Source organism: Girardinichthys multiradiatus, chromosome 7 (assembly GCF_021462225.1).
Source record: "Girardinichthys multiradiatus isolate DD_20200921_A chromosome 7, DD_fGirMul_XY1, whole genome shotgun sequence".
In the NCBI taxonomy this organism is placed as follows: Eukaryota; Metazoa; Chordata; class Actinopteri; order Cyprinodontiformes; family Goodeidae; genus Girardinichthys; species Girardinichthys multiradiatus.
Window position 1 is genome coordinate 49,087,928 of NC_061800.1, and position 12,797 is coordinate 49,100,724.

Genomic DNA, 12,797 nt, shown 5'->3' on the forward strand with positions numbered 1-12,797 from the left:
ATGGGTTTTACAGCTTCCTCCTCTAACACAGATGTTCTGAGGAGTGAGGTAAACCTAAAGGTCATACACTTTGGAATGCTTATAAAAGAATTTCCATTACAGATGCAATCTGCTGGGTTTCCTTAGATAGAAAAACTTTTTATCCAATTTGAATAAATAACTGAATCTGACTGAACTGTTCAATGGTCACGATTAATTGGAATGTATGAACCTGACTTTGTGAAGAACCTTGAGACAACATGTGTTGTGAATTGGTGCTATATAAATAAATAAATAAACTGAATTGAATTGAAAAACTTCACGCTGTGAACAAAAAGCCGTTCAGCTTTCTGTGTGATGCAGATACATTAAAATAGACATGATGGAAGGAAATTTGCCTAAAATTAGTATTTAAAACGTGAACCTGAGAACATTATTGGAGCAGAGATGGCTCAGGAACAGATATGCTGATGAGACATGATGTCTCCAGGGATGAAGCAGATGTCTAATGATGTCTAATGTCAAGGATAAATATTTTCCACAGTACGTCAGTCTGCCAGTTTAAGGTCTGACTCATGTACTCCTGAAAGCACCTTTAGCAGCGTCTCGCTTGTGTTTCACTTTAACAACTATGAGACAAGTACATCAAACTTTGATGTTTTAGGCAGAAAAACGTCTCGTCGTTTGAATCTCACCAGTTGTTGGCCTGCAACTCCCCAAGCAGCGTACTGCAGGACTGAATTCACCACCTCAGGAGGGTCCAGCTCCCAAACCTCCCTGAAAAAATGCACAAATATTTCTTCTCAAACCTGTTCTGGTGGTTTAGGTATTCATGCGCATGTGAAGCCATAGATGAGGGCTACAGAACCGAACCAGCACCACATTGTGGTTTTAACCTTAAAACCAACCATGATCTCTTTCTAGAGTGGTCTTCATCAATACTTTTTGAGGCTGTCCAAAGGACTTTTAATGTTCTGTTTAAAAACATACACCGTCTTTAGTGTGCTTAGAAATCAGGGAAGAGCACAAGCTGAGGACCACACGCAGGTCTAAATAAAGACTCCATTAGATGAACTGTTTCTGAAAATCATCCACCTTCTGTCTGTTGTCATCTGTCTTTCTGAGATCCCGTGGCTGAGGTAGCAGGTCCAAGAAAGAAACATCACCAGTACTCTCCAGCTCCCCCTGGATTTTAAAGCGGTCCCACTTCAGAAGAGAGTAGAATGAGATGTTCCAGTTCTCCATATGACACTGAGGAGGCTCATCTACCATCTCCAGAGCCTTCAGCATCTCAGGGTGAATCTCATCCACAACTGAACCCTGGCTGCTACTGAGAATCTAAGCTTCCTCTGCTGAAGTAATGGAAACATCCTCCTCTTCCTCCTCAACGATGGACATGACAAAAGGGTTGAAAGTGTCTTTTTCCACATCTTGGTAACCCAGAAGCAGCTCATAGGTGTCGAGAGGCCAGAAGAACCACAGCTTCTGTGGTTCTATGTAGATTCTGACCCAGAATCTGATAGATGCATCGTCTTTGAGCTGACCGGGTGGATTGCCTAAAATCTTCTGTCTGTTAGACTCTGTTATCTTTGGGATTTTTCATGGAGAGATGGGAATAGCGTCTCTGTGACCAGTAGCTGCAATCACATCCCATCGGACCAGGAAATGTTTTCAGACCTGTTATTTTCAGACTCTAAGTGAATTGGACCTGTAGTTTCCTGTTCTTTGCTGACAGAACTGGCACCAGGTGTGGTCTTCTGCTGCTGTAGTCCATCTGATTCCAGTTTCCACGTGTTTAGTGTTCAGGGATGGTGTTCTGCAGACCTTGGTTGAAGCCAGTGGTTATTGGAGCTACTAGTGAATTCCCATCATCCAGAACCAGTTGGACCATTCTCCTGGGACCTCAACAAGACATCTTCATCCACACAGCTGCAGCTTACTGGATTTCAAATAATTCTGTGTAAACCTGAGAGATGGTTCTGTGTGACCAGCGGGTTCTGATATACTCAGACCAGCCTGTCTGGTACCATCAACCATGCTATCTTCTTCCTCATTGTGATGCTCAATTTGAACTTCTGAAGGTCGTCTTCACCACATCTAGATGCCTGAATGCAACCAGTTGCTTCCGTGTGATTGGCTGATTGTGTCAACAAGCAATAGAAGAGGTGCGCCTACTGGTGGCTGCTGGGTGTAGATCTTCCAGGAAGATGTGGCTCTGCGTAATGTGTCTATAAATCATCTGGATCAGATCTCGACCTTAAAGGACTCCCTCAGTGTAGAGGAGCAACAATGGTAAGGTCCCCTCTGATGATGGACCTCCTCACCTTCTGGCCTCTACAGAAGAAGCTCATTCCATGTATCTAGGATCTCTCTCTTTCAGTCATGATCCAAGTCCTCCTGGTATGTATATGGACCAGAAAATCCTTCTTTACCACAACATACCTGAGCAACACCCACATTACTGCAGACATCTGGCTCTAGGTAGGAATACATCCATCAAAATCTAAAGTTATCTCAACACATGAGACCCTGAAGCTGATGTTTGCATGAACACTAGTCTGAGTTTCCACCAAGGGCGTAACTTTGGGTCTAGCATTAGGGGGTTAAGTTCTCAGCCTAGTTGTTTATTCATTGAATCATTTACTTTTGTAAAAGGAGTCAGGCTAATTTTGTGTTCCTGTTTTAGAAATTTATTCTAATGGTTTTACTGTGATTTTCTTTCCTGTTTTCGTTGTATTTACTCTGCAGTTTTTTCTGTTCCACATCAGTTCAGCAATTAATAAAAAGCTTACTTTTACTTTGTCTTTTTTCTAATACAGAACCAAATATTTAACATTTTTAGGGCACTTTCATATCCATGAATGCTGCATTGTGATGTTTCAAAAACTTCATAATAAATGTGTACTGTGGCTCAAATAAATGTGCTTCTTTTCATATCTATGTAAATAACTTTTGTAAATTTTACTCTCCCACATCTGAGGCTCCATTGTCATAATTTCTGTCATTTCTAAAAAGAAAACTGCTATAAAATAGATTTTTTTTAGATTTAATGGATTGGTAACCCCCTAAAAACACATTTATTTATTTTAATTATGCTGTGAGCTATCCCAACATTTCATTAAAATATGTTCCTCCTTTCATGAACCTTTTGACTCAAGATCAGATATTTTTCACATCATGATGCAGATCCAGCTAGAAGCTCACAGAGATGGTTCTACTGTTTCAGGCCATTTAACTTCACCTGTAGCTCAGGTAAAAGTCCCTCATCATGACCTGATGATGCTCATTAGTGAACCTCTACCTCATGTCTTGCTGGGTGAATCAGTGATTAGCGCCAGCTTACAATTAGCCCACTGTGAGCCAGCTCTCAGGTTTAACGTTAACTTCAGTCTGGGTCAAGCCGCTTTGCCTCCACCTATTCCTGGGTGCCCACACCCCCACCAGGCTCCCAGTCTCTGGTTGGCTCCACGGCTGCTCTGAAATCAGCCCTCTCCCCTGTTGTAGCCCTGTTTGATGCACTCTTTTCGGGTGATTAATGAGGCAGGCTGACGCTCCTGGACCGAACAGCTGTTCTGGACTTCTCCAGAATGGACAAATTGCGAGTCCATCTGAGTCTTTGCGTGTAGTTGCACAGTCGCAGTACAGCGTGTGTGCAAATAACCATGTTTTGCCTTCTTTTCCTTTAGATTCATTGTCAGGTTAGGTGGAGCGGACAGTGATTATATGGAACACAATGGAAACAAATCGGATTGTTTTTAATAAAAATGTGAAGTCTGTCATTTTGGGGCTTAATGCATCTTTTAGACATGAACTCCTAAATGTCTTCTTTCATGAGATTCGGGTCTGTTCTGAAAACATCTGGAGCTTCAGCCTCAGAGGTCCAAGTGACAGGTCTAACAAAGCACCTGGGTACCACTGTATTTAGGAGCTAGTCCACATGCACCACCATTCAGTGTGTCTGGGTGTACAGATGTGTGTGAGCGGCATAGAGAAAACTAACTTAACAATACATATATACATATATTTACCTCATTTTTATTTTTGCTTTTTACAAGGTGTCGACCAACAGTGAAAAATCGTTGTCTGTCTGCTTTTTTGAGAATACAACCACTCTCACCAGTGACTGAATCAAAAATACAGCAAACAGTGAATGCTTGGTGGAGAAAACGGGTTGGGTGGTACCAACTTTTTGGGAGGAGGAGGGATGTAAGTTTACCAGATGATGATGTTATTTTGCTGGCAAATGAAAATAAAAGAAAACAACAAGTTATTTATGCATTATTTATTTGTAAATCAAATGATGTTATTATATTGGGGGATCATATTGACTTGATCAGATTTTTGGAGGGCTCATAACCCCCCTAACCCCCTTGCAAAATTACGCCCTTGGTTTCCAACATCTGGAACAGGACAAACATCTGCTTTTCTCTCGCTTAGCAAGGTCCTCTGTCCTTCATCTTGAGGTTCCCACGGCTCTCATGGCAGGTTGCTGTTTCCAAGAGTTGGTTTAAACTACTCACCGTGTGTGGATGTTGTAGATGCTGTAGGAGGCCATGTAGGAGTGGCGGTAAACCTGCAGAAACACAAACAAAGGTACAGAGATAGAGAAAGATGACTGAAATGTTTCAGAGCGAGCAGCAGTGCCACAAATAATGACATCAGGAGAAGATATTCAAAGGAGCTCAGTATCAAAACTGACTGCCAGCTTTTCTCTGTGATACAATCAGTGGACAATCTCATTTGCATGGGTGACAGCTGTGGGACGAGACATTTTAATTCCATCTGAGGAACACATCATGGTAGAGAGCTGCTGCAGGAAAGAGACGGAGGGAGGCCTTTATCATGAAGCTGTCTGCCGGAGGGTGGAGAACAAAACAAATCTTTGCACCGTGGCAATCACAGCTACACCAGCAGTTCTGGCACAGAGCAGAGGCTTCTACACAGCACAGAACATCAGCACCTACACCAGATATTCAGAACCATGGAGGGAAGAATGGGTGGATGGAGGGATGGATGGGTGGATGGAAATATATTGTATATATACCTAATAAAGTTGCTGGGGAGCGTTTGTCTTCAAGGCATTCAGGCAGATCTGAAATCATTTTATTAAACTTTATTAAACGTCAAATTGTGAAGGAGATCAGTTCTTAAAGGTGTGTTTCTGGACACAACAATGATTTGAGGTTCTGGACATTTTAAAACCAGACAACAGAACAACAATGTTCTTATAAATCGATGCTGCTTGATTGTTTGGAGTATGCAGCATAATTATTCTGTTTTAACTCACACCACTGAACAGAAGTCCGAATTCCCAGATTTAAAGCTTCTCACCAACCCTGACTTCTAAATCCAACATGGCCACCACATATTTACTGCAGCTAAACTGTATTTGTCCTTCAGATTAAATCAATCTGATTAAATCTGCTTTAGTGAACATGTTTCAGTGTTTGTGCAAATTGATAAGTATATTATTAGCTTGCATTGCTAACAGTAGCATGTTTACTAGGCATACCACTGAGCAGATCCCAGTGCCTTCCCAGCTTAGAGCTAGAACACAGTTTAGTTGGGTCCATGTCATTCCTAGATTCTAGTTCCAACTTCTGAAGTTAAGGGACATAGCCCATAAGAACAATCACCTCGTGGTCCTGGTTCACTATAGTCACACTTCATCAGGTCATAATTACTAGAGGGACCTCAGGTACCACCAGTGGATCCAGCACCACAGTGTGGTTCTAGCCTGAGGCTGCTAAGGTCAATAAATTCAACTGAAACACAAAACCATCGTTGATGACAAGCTTTAAGTCTGTAAAACACGACAGAACTCACTGAGGACAAACTAAATCTGGCCGACAAAATTGCCTGAAATGGAAAAGCTGGTTTGGGAATTCAGCACCTGGGAAACAAAGAGGTGGTGGGAGAGAAGGCAGATGGACTGGAAGCTCAAACAGGAGCCTGGAGAGCTTTTAGCTCTAATTCAGCAGGTTGGAAAGTGTTTTGTTGAGTGGAGATTATTTTGGTCCAATTCATCTGCAGCCCAACAGAGACCCATAATCATGTTATTAGAATAAACCAGTTCTGATCCACTTCAGGCCTGCAGAGCCCATCTTTTCTGTGTGAAACAAGCAGAGAAACAGCTTTTTCTCACCAAATACAGGAAGTCTACCCTCCTCCTGTCAGATCAGCCCAGCAGCTCCCTGGACCAATCAGAACCCACGTCAGTAAAACAGCAACAACCAGGCTTCCTAACAATGGGTCAGAAGCAGCCGACAGAGCTCAGCATCCTCAAATCATCTGGTTTCCACGGAGACGCAGCCTTACAGATGCTGAGTAATAAAACTCTGAAGCTTCGTGTTATTGTTCCCGTTTCTCCCTAAAACGGGCTCCACTGACCCAACAGGAACACAGGAATCTGCAGAGCAAGCTCAGGCCGGATGGGTCCGACTGCTGAACAATATTAACAGTCACTCAGCCTGCTGCAAACATCCAATCTGAAGGCTTCATGTTATTTTAATCCGTAAATAGTTTTCATTAATCTTTCCGTGCCTCTAAAACCTCTGGAACTGTCGACTGTTTATCTTCTTGTTCCAAAGCCAGGTGTGTTCAGAGGAGAACAAAACTAGCCAAGTGTCCTGCTGATCCAGGAGTTTTAAGAGGACTGGAGGTCAAGAAGCCATCAGTGCAGGTGTTGGTTCACCTTTTTAAATGAATTCCTGTGAAGAGGCAGACATGAACATCTGAGTTGAGGAGCACAGAGCGTTTACTGCTGAAACACCACAGGACCTTCTAACCTCAGGCTGAAAGGGAACTCAGACAGAGGTTCACACATGAACGACACTGAAACAAGGACCTGCAGGTAAATTAGAAGATCTGGAACCACCAGCTGAGTTTATCTTCTGGATGTTTCAATAAAGCTGCAGAAACTTTAATCGGCAGAACAAAAACTACTTTGATGCCAGAGGCGGACGTCAGGTTTTATCGTGATATATTTCTAGTATTTTTTCTAATATTGTTGGGGCTTGGGAATATCTTGTCCACCAGAGGTCTCTCTCGAGCCGCTAGGTGTACTCCTTCCACAGGTGTCCCTGATCTTCACCTGATTGTGGATGCCTTGGAGTACTTTGGAACCAAGCCACCAGTCCTTTGCACCAGTGTTTTGCCCATGTGTACCTGTGATGTGTGGGCGTGTCCACTTATCCGGAACCGTGTTCTAACCTGGATCACTTACCTACTGTTGGATCTTATTCATTTTCGCTGTCTGGTTTGGCTCCCCAAGACCCCCTGGACTCCCGGATTCCCAACCTCTTCTGTAACCTCCGTGAACTGTCTACCTGCCCGGAACCCAGTAAGCAAGAAACTTGTCACACAGTTTCAAGAGACCTTCCCGGAGTAACCACTCTCTCTTTCCCCAGAGAAACCAAGAAGCCTTTGAGTCCTCCCGTGGTTGGCTGACCTGAGAAAGACCTGAACTTATTTTGTGCTGTGAAAATAAACCTTTTTTCTAAAGAACTGATTTGCTCCTGAGTGAGGTTTTGCATGTGGGTCAGACACTTACCTAAAGCGATGACAAGTATCTATAAAAGTGACAATAAAAACAGTTTCTATTTTCTTTTAGGTAACTGTAATAAACACAAACACTGTGTTCAGGACAGCAACGACAAAATAAAGTTTATTCAATGTTTTAATTGGATTAGATGTTGGAGGACAGGAGAAAACAGGTCATATAAAATACATTTCACCTTTTTTAAATGTATGGTTTCAGATTCTTCTCCACCTCTGCTGAACATGTCAGATCTTCCACCTTCTCAACATGCAGTTTTACTGGAATAATTAGAGACCTTGATGTGTTTCCACTCAGTAGGAGACAGTTGGGTTTGGACATGTTTCCAGACAAACAGAAGGTTGCTGTTGTTCTCCACCAGAACCTTCTGTACCAGGAGGGTTTTAGTTTTCAGTCTCAACCTCCAGACTTGCTCCTGTTGTCTTCTCTCATGTTTGCCTTGCTTCCATTCAGCTCATTAGTAGCGGTTATTAGATGGTATGAACTCATCAATAAAATGAAAATGAAAACTGGTGAGGGTTTCAACTCCTGTTCTTATTATCCTGATGGCTGGGCAGGCAGAGTCGGAGGAAAGATGCAAAGTTTTCTTTTGGTGCCTTATAAAACAGAACAAATGGTACCATTCAGTTCGGTTCTGCATTGATGAGTAAATTTGGGGCCTGTCAGTCACACACACGCATGACTGTGGCTCATTTGGATCGGAGGGGAACATGTTTACAAGCCATCAAACAAATAATGACATCTGAACAGAACTCTAAATGTCCTTTCTGCACATAATTTACATGGGTTCTGACAAACAATAATCCCAGAGATCCCAGAGATCATGAGCTTCTATCAGGCTTATTACTGCTAAATACAGATTTATTCACGAGAGGCTGTAATCCATCAGAACGCCAAAGAAAGAGAGCTTTACTTTCTAACAGCATCCAGTTAAAGGAAGCCATGTTTTAAACATTGGATCTTCTAGTAGAGTTCCTCCTGAATATCTCCAGCTGTTCTTTAGCCCGGTATACTATATATTAAAATATTTTGAATGACCGGGTTTGCATGCAGCAGCAGCCGCTGTTTTCTGTGTTTTCAGACAGGAAATGGGCCGAGTGAGATTGGGGCAACCCCCCGGGCTGAGTTCTCTCCACACTCCTCTTCTCCCTGTAGACCCATGAAAGAACCTCAGCAGATCCGCCTATGGAACTCCTCAAGTTCATAGATGACACCACTGTTGTTGGTCTGAAGTGGATCGGCTAGTCCACTGGTGAGGTTAGAACCACCAGTGTTCAGAAGAAGGTCCAGCAGAGACTGTACCTCCTGAGGCATCTCAAGAAGTCCAACCTTCCACAGGAACTGCTGGTCATCTTCTCCACTGCCATCATTCAGTCTGTCCTGTCTTCATCCATCTCAGTCTAGTTTGGTTCATCCACTAAACAGGACAGGTCCAGACTGCAACGAATAATCAGGTCTGCAGAGAGAATAATCAGAGCTGACCTTCCTTCCATCCAGGACTTATACAGGTCAAGGGTCAGGAAAAAGGCAGCTAAGATCTCTGCAGACCCCACACACCCTGCACATAAACTGTCTAGGCTTTGACCTTCAGGTGGCGCTACAGAGTGCTGTTAGCCCGGCCTCCACAGAGACGGTCTGTTTCTCTGATGGACACCAACAGTCAGACCCATACCAGGCTTATCTGCACTAATTCAGCCATTTATTTTTCTTTTGTAAAAACACCGTATATATATATTCATATTTACATTTTTACACAACAAACATTACATTTCCAACAATTATTTTTATATATTTCCGATTAAAATGTCTTGACTGAGAACAAAGTGGAACTGATGTTACATTCCTTGTTTGTGTCACAAACTTGGTAATTAAAGCTGGTTCTGATTCTAAAAGCCTCTATATATGAGGTTCTTGCTCTACCACTGTGCTACGCGCTGCCCTAAAATGACATTTTAATCTTGGAAACAAAAGGTTCTTGTTTCTTTCTTCACATCCTCTTTAGTTACTCGTAGGTTTGGAGCTCCACAGGGTTGGGTTCCTAGACCTGTTTTATTTCTTCATTCTTTGCTTCCGTTAAATCATCCTTCAGTGATCTTTGCGATCACTGCTACGCTAATGTTATTCTATTGCTTTAAGATCAGCATGTTGCAGCTGAAGGAAATCATGGTTGTCAGATGATTTTGTTGATGGAGATAGCTGAGATTCTCTACAAAGGTTGGTCTCTCAGGTTGTTGAGAACTGGGCTTTGCTGAACCCAGCACTAAAATTATGAGCTTGATATTAGTTTCATAACATGATCCTGAAGTTAAAAGTATTGTTTGTTGCTGTTTTTGTCTTTTAAGGATTATTGGTAACTGAGGGCTATTACAGCACTGTGATAAAATATTTAGGTTTATCACACTTAAATGTTTCAGATCAAACTAATGTTAATATGAGATTACCTGAGTAAAAGCAACAAGCTGTTTTCAAATCATGATTTAATTTATTAGGGGAACAAATCTATCCAAACCAACATGACCCTGTGTGAAAAAGTAATTACCCACTAAACCTACTAACTGGTCGTTCCATCCTTGGGAGCCACAGCTGATTACTGGTAATGAGACTTTGACATCCCTGTGGAGTTTAGACCCACTCAGCTTTACAGAATAAAACCTAACTAACCGTCATAACTATGGAGGTGCTACAGCTAGGCTTGATGTTTTATGTTGCAACACATAACAGAAGAAAGGAGAAAAGCATCAAACAAGTGGAACCAAAATGCTGAAGCAGAACAGATAACAGAACATCTCCTCATGCATGTCAGACATAAACAGGATGGATGGATGGATGTATGGATCCAATTCAATTCAATTCAATTCAAAAATACTTTATTAATCCCAAAGGGAATTAATAAAGAGATCAGACTCTCCACAACAGACTTATAGAAGATATGCAGCATCTTGCTGCAAACACCAAAGGATCTAAGCTTCCTCAAGAAGTACAGTCTGCTCTGACCCTTCTTGTAGATGGCTTCACAGTTGCATCTCCACTCTAGTCTGTTGTCCAGGTGAACACCGAGGTATTTATACTCCTCCACCACCTCCACTTCTTCTCCCATGATAGAAATAGTTTTTGACTTATTCCTGTTTCTCTTAAAATCTACAATCATCTCCTTTGTTTTAGTCACGTTCAAAATGAGATGATTGTTGGATGATGGATGGATGGATGGATGGATGGATGGATGGATGTGTAACCCGTATAGTTGTTTAGTATGTTCTAGGTTTTAACCTGTTAGACCTTACTTGTATCAGAACTTAGTTAACAGCTTCAGAGAATCATATTCATGAACTACCAGGTATACTTAGAAATCTTGCTTCTTATCTACAGGTTATCAATCACTTGGTTCTGGTAAGGAGATTGGTAGGAGCTGCTCTTGGCAAGAGCTTAGAATCCTCCAACCCACAAGAAACACACCTTACACCCTTTTAGGAAAAAAACATTAATGTATTAAAAATATTTGCAAAGGTACTTCAATATACTGACAAATTACAAGCAAAATAAGACATTCTCTGGGACGAAAAATTGCGTTTCACCCTTCACAGTTTAGATTTTGTTTTTACAGTATTCTCTGAAAAGGGATCAAATAACAAACAAACTGGCATTCTTCAGTTTTTTTTATTCCCAGTTCCATAAGTGGTGGAGTTTCCCCTCCACAAAAAAAAAAGAAAAATATGCACAAAGACAAAAGTAAGGCAGTTCTCAAAACCTGGAAAACTAACGTCTTTATAACGATCGCAATTCCTTGAATCTGTTCCTACCACATCCCTCGGCAGAACACATCTCGTAGAACCTGTATCCAGATATGGAAGAACCAATCAATGGTGTCAGTCCAGGGCAAGGTAGGTCCTAGATGTCCATGGATGAAAATGCTTCTATGGAGTATAAAATATTTCACATGGCACAATATACTTCACAAGTGGAATCTAGAAGAACAGGTAGCTAATTAAACATGTCCCACTAACACTCTCCAAGATACTTTAGGTTAGAACTCACCAGAGAGTATCTTCAACCTAACTTGCTCTGCGTTTTTTTCCCGACAAGCATCTATGTCTGTTAGCACACAACCGACCCCAACGCACCTCTAAAACATTTAGAAGTACAAAGTGCACAACCAGTGTGTCTTTGCTCTGTTCAGCAACTGATATTTTAAGAAGTTGTAAACTTTTCCTCACACAACACAGTACAGCAACGTGGTGTAGACTTCTGCAGTATTTGTGAGGCGTTTAAGGGTCCTTGGAATTTAGAGCTGCATCAACTTAAGTTTCATTTTACCTTTGAGGCATTCAGGTAGCTCAAAAAGTTGACTAAGAAAATAACCTGGGTTGCAGATGGATGGATGGATGGATGGATGGATGGATGGATGGATGGATGGATGGATGATGGATGGATGGATGGATGGATGGATGGATGGATGGATGGATGATGGATGGATGGATGGATCTAGGTCATAAAAACCAGGTCTGGTAACAATTAGGAAAGAAGCTGCGAGGTTTTGGTTGGATACAACATGAACTAATGGATCTCACTACTGTGGTTGCAGGTCTTATTTAAACTGTTAGTGATTGTCTTCTCAGTTTGACCTAACAGCACCAGTCACCTTCCTCAGATTTAATGAATCTCATCGACCTTTCTGAGATTCATCCAGTAAAATTAGGAGGTTGAGATATTTGCAGGATGGTGGAAGTTCCTCACAGGATCCTCGTACTTGTCGTCTTCCGCTTATCTGAGACCCGGTCGGGGGGGGCAGCAGACTCAGCAGAGACGCCCAGACGTCCCTGTCCCCAGACACCTCCTCCAGCTCCTCCGGGTGGAGCACAAGGCGTTCCCAGGCCAGCCGAGAGACACAGTCCCTCCAGCGTGTCCTGGGCCGTCCCCTGGGCCTCCTCCTGGTGGGACGTGCCTGAAACACCTCCCGAGAAAGGTGTCCAGGAGGCATCCGGTATAGATGCCCGAGCCACCTCAACTGGCTCCTCTCGATGTGGAGGAGCAGCGGCTCTACTCCGAGCTCCTCCCGGATGGCCGAGGTCCTCACCCTATCTCTAAGGGAGTGCCCGGCCACCCTACGGAGGAAGCTCATTTCAGTCGCTTGTATCCAGGATCTCGTTCTTTCGGTCATGGCCCAAAGTTCATGGCCATAGGTGAGGGTAGGAACGTAGACCGACCGGTAAATCGAGAGCTTCACTTTTCGGCTCGGCTCTCTCTTCACCACAACTGACCGGCA

General features: G+C 42.6%; 1 protein-coding gene across 2 annotated transcripts in view; it reads right to left on the reverse strand.

Annotated features, from left to right (window-relative positions):
- Positions 1–12,797, reverse strand: part of LOC124871432 (inactive dipeptidyl peptidase 10-like) — a 239,827-nt gene that overhangs the window by 36,932 nt on the left and 190,098 nt on the right. For both annotated transcript variants that reach the window (XM_047370704.1, XM_047370705.1), the window contains exons 6-7: positions 4,500–4,552; positions 675–756 (exon numbers count right to left, since the gene is read on the reverse strand). In XM_047370704.1, coding sequence (XP_047226660.1) covers positions 675–756; positions 4,500–4,552 — 135 coding nt within the window. The remainder of the gene's footprint in view (positions 1–674; positions 757–4,499; positions 4,553–12,797) is intronic.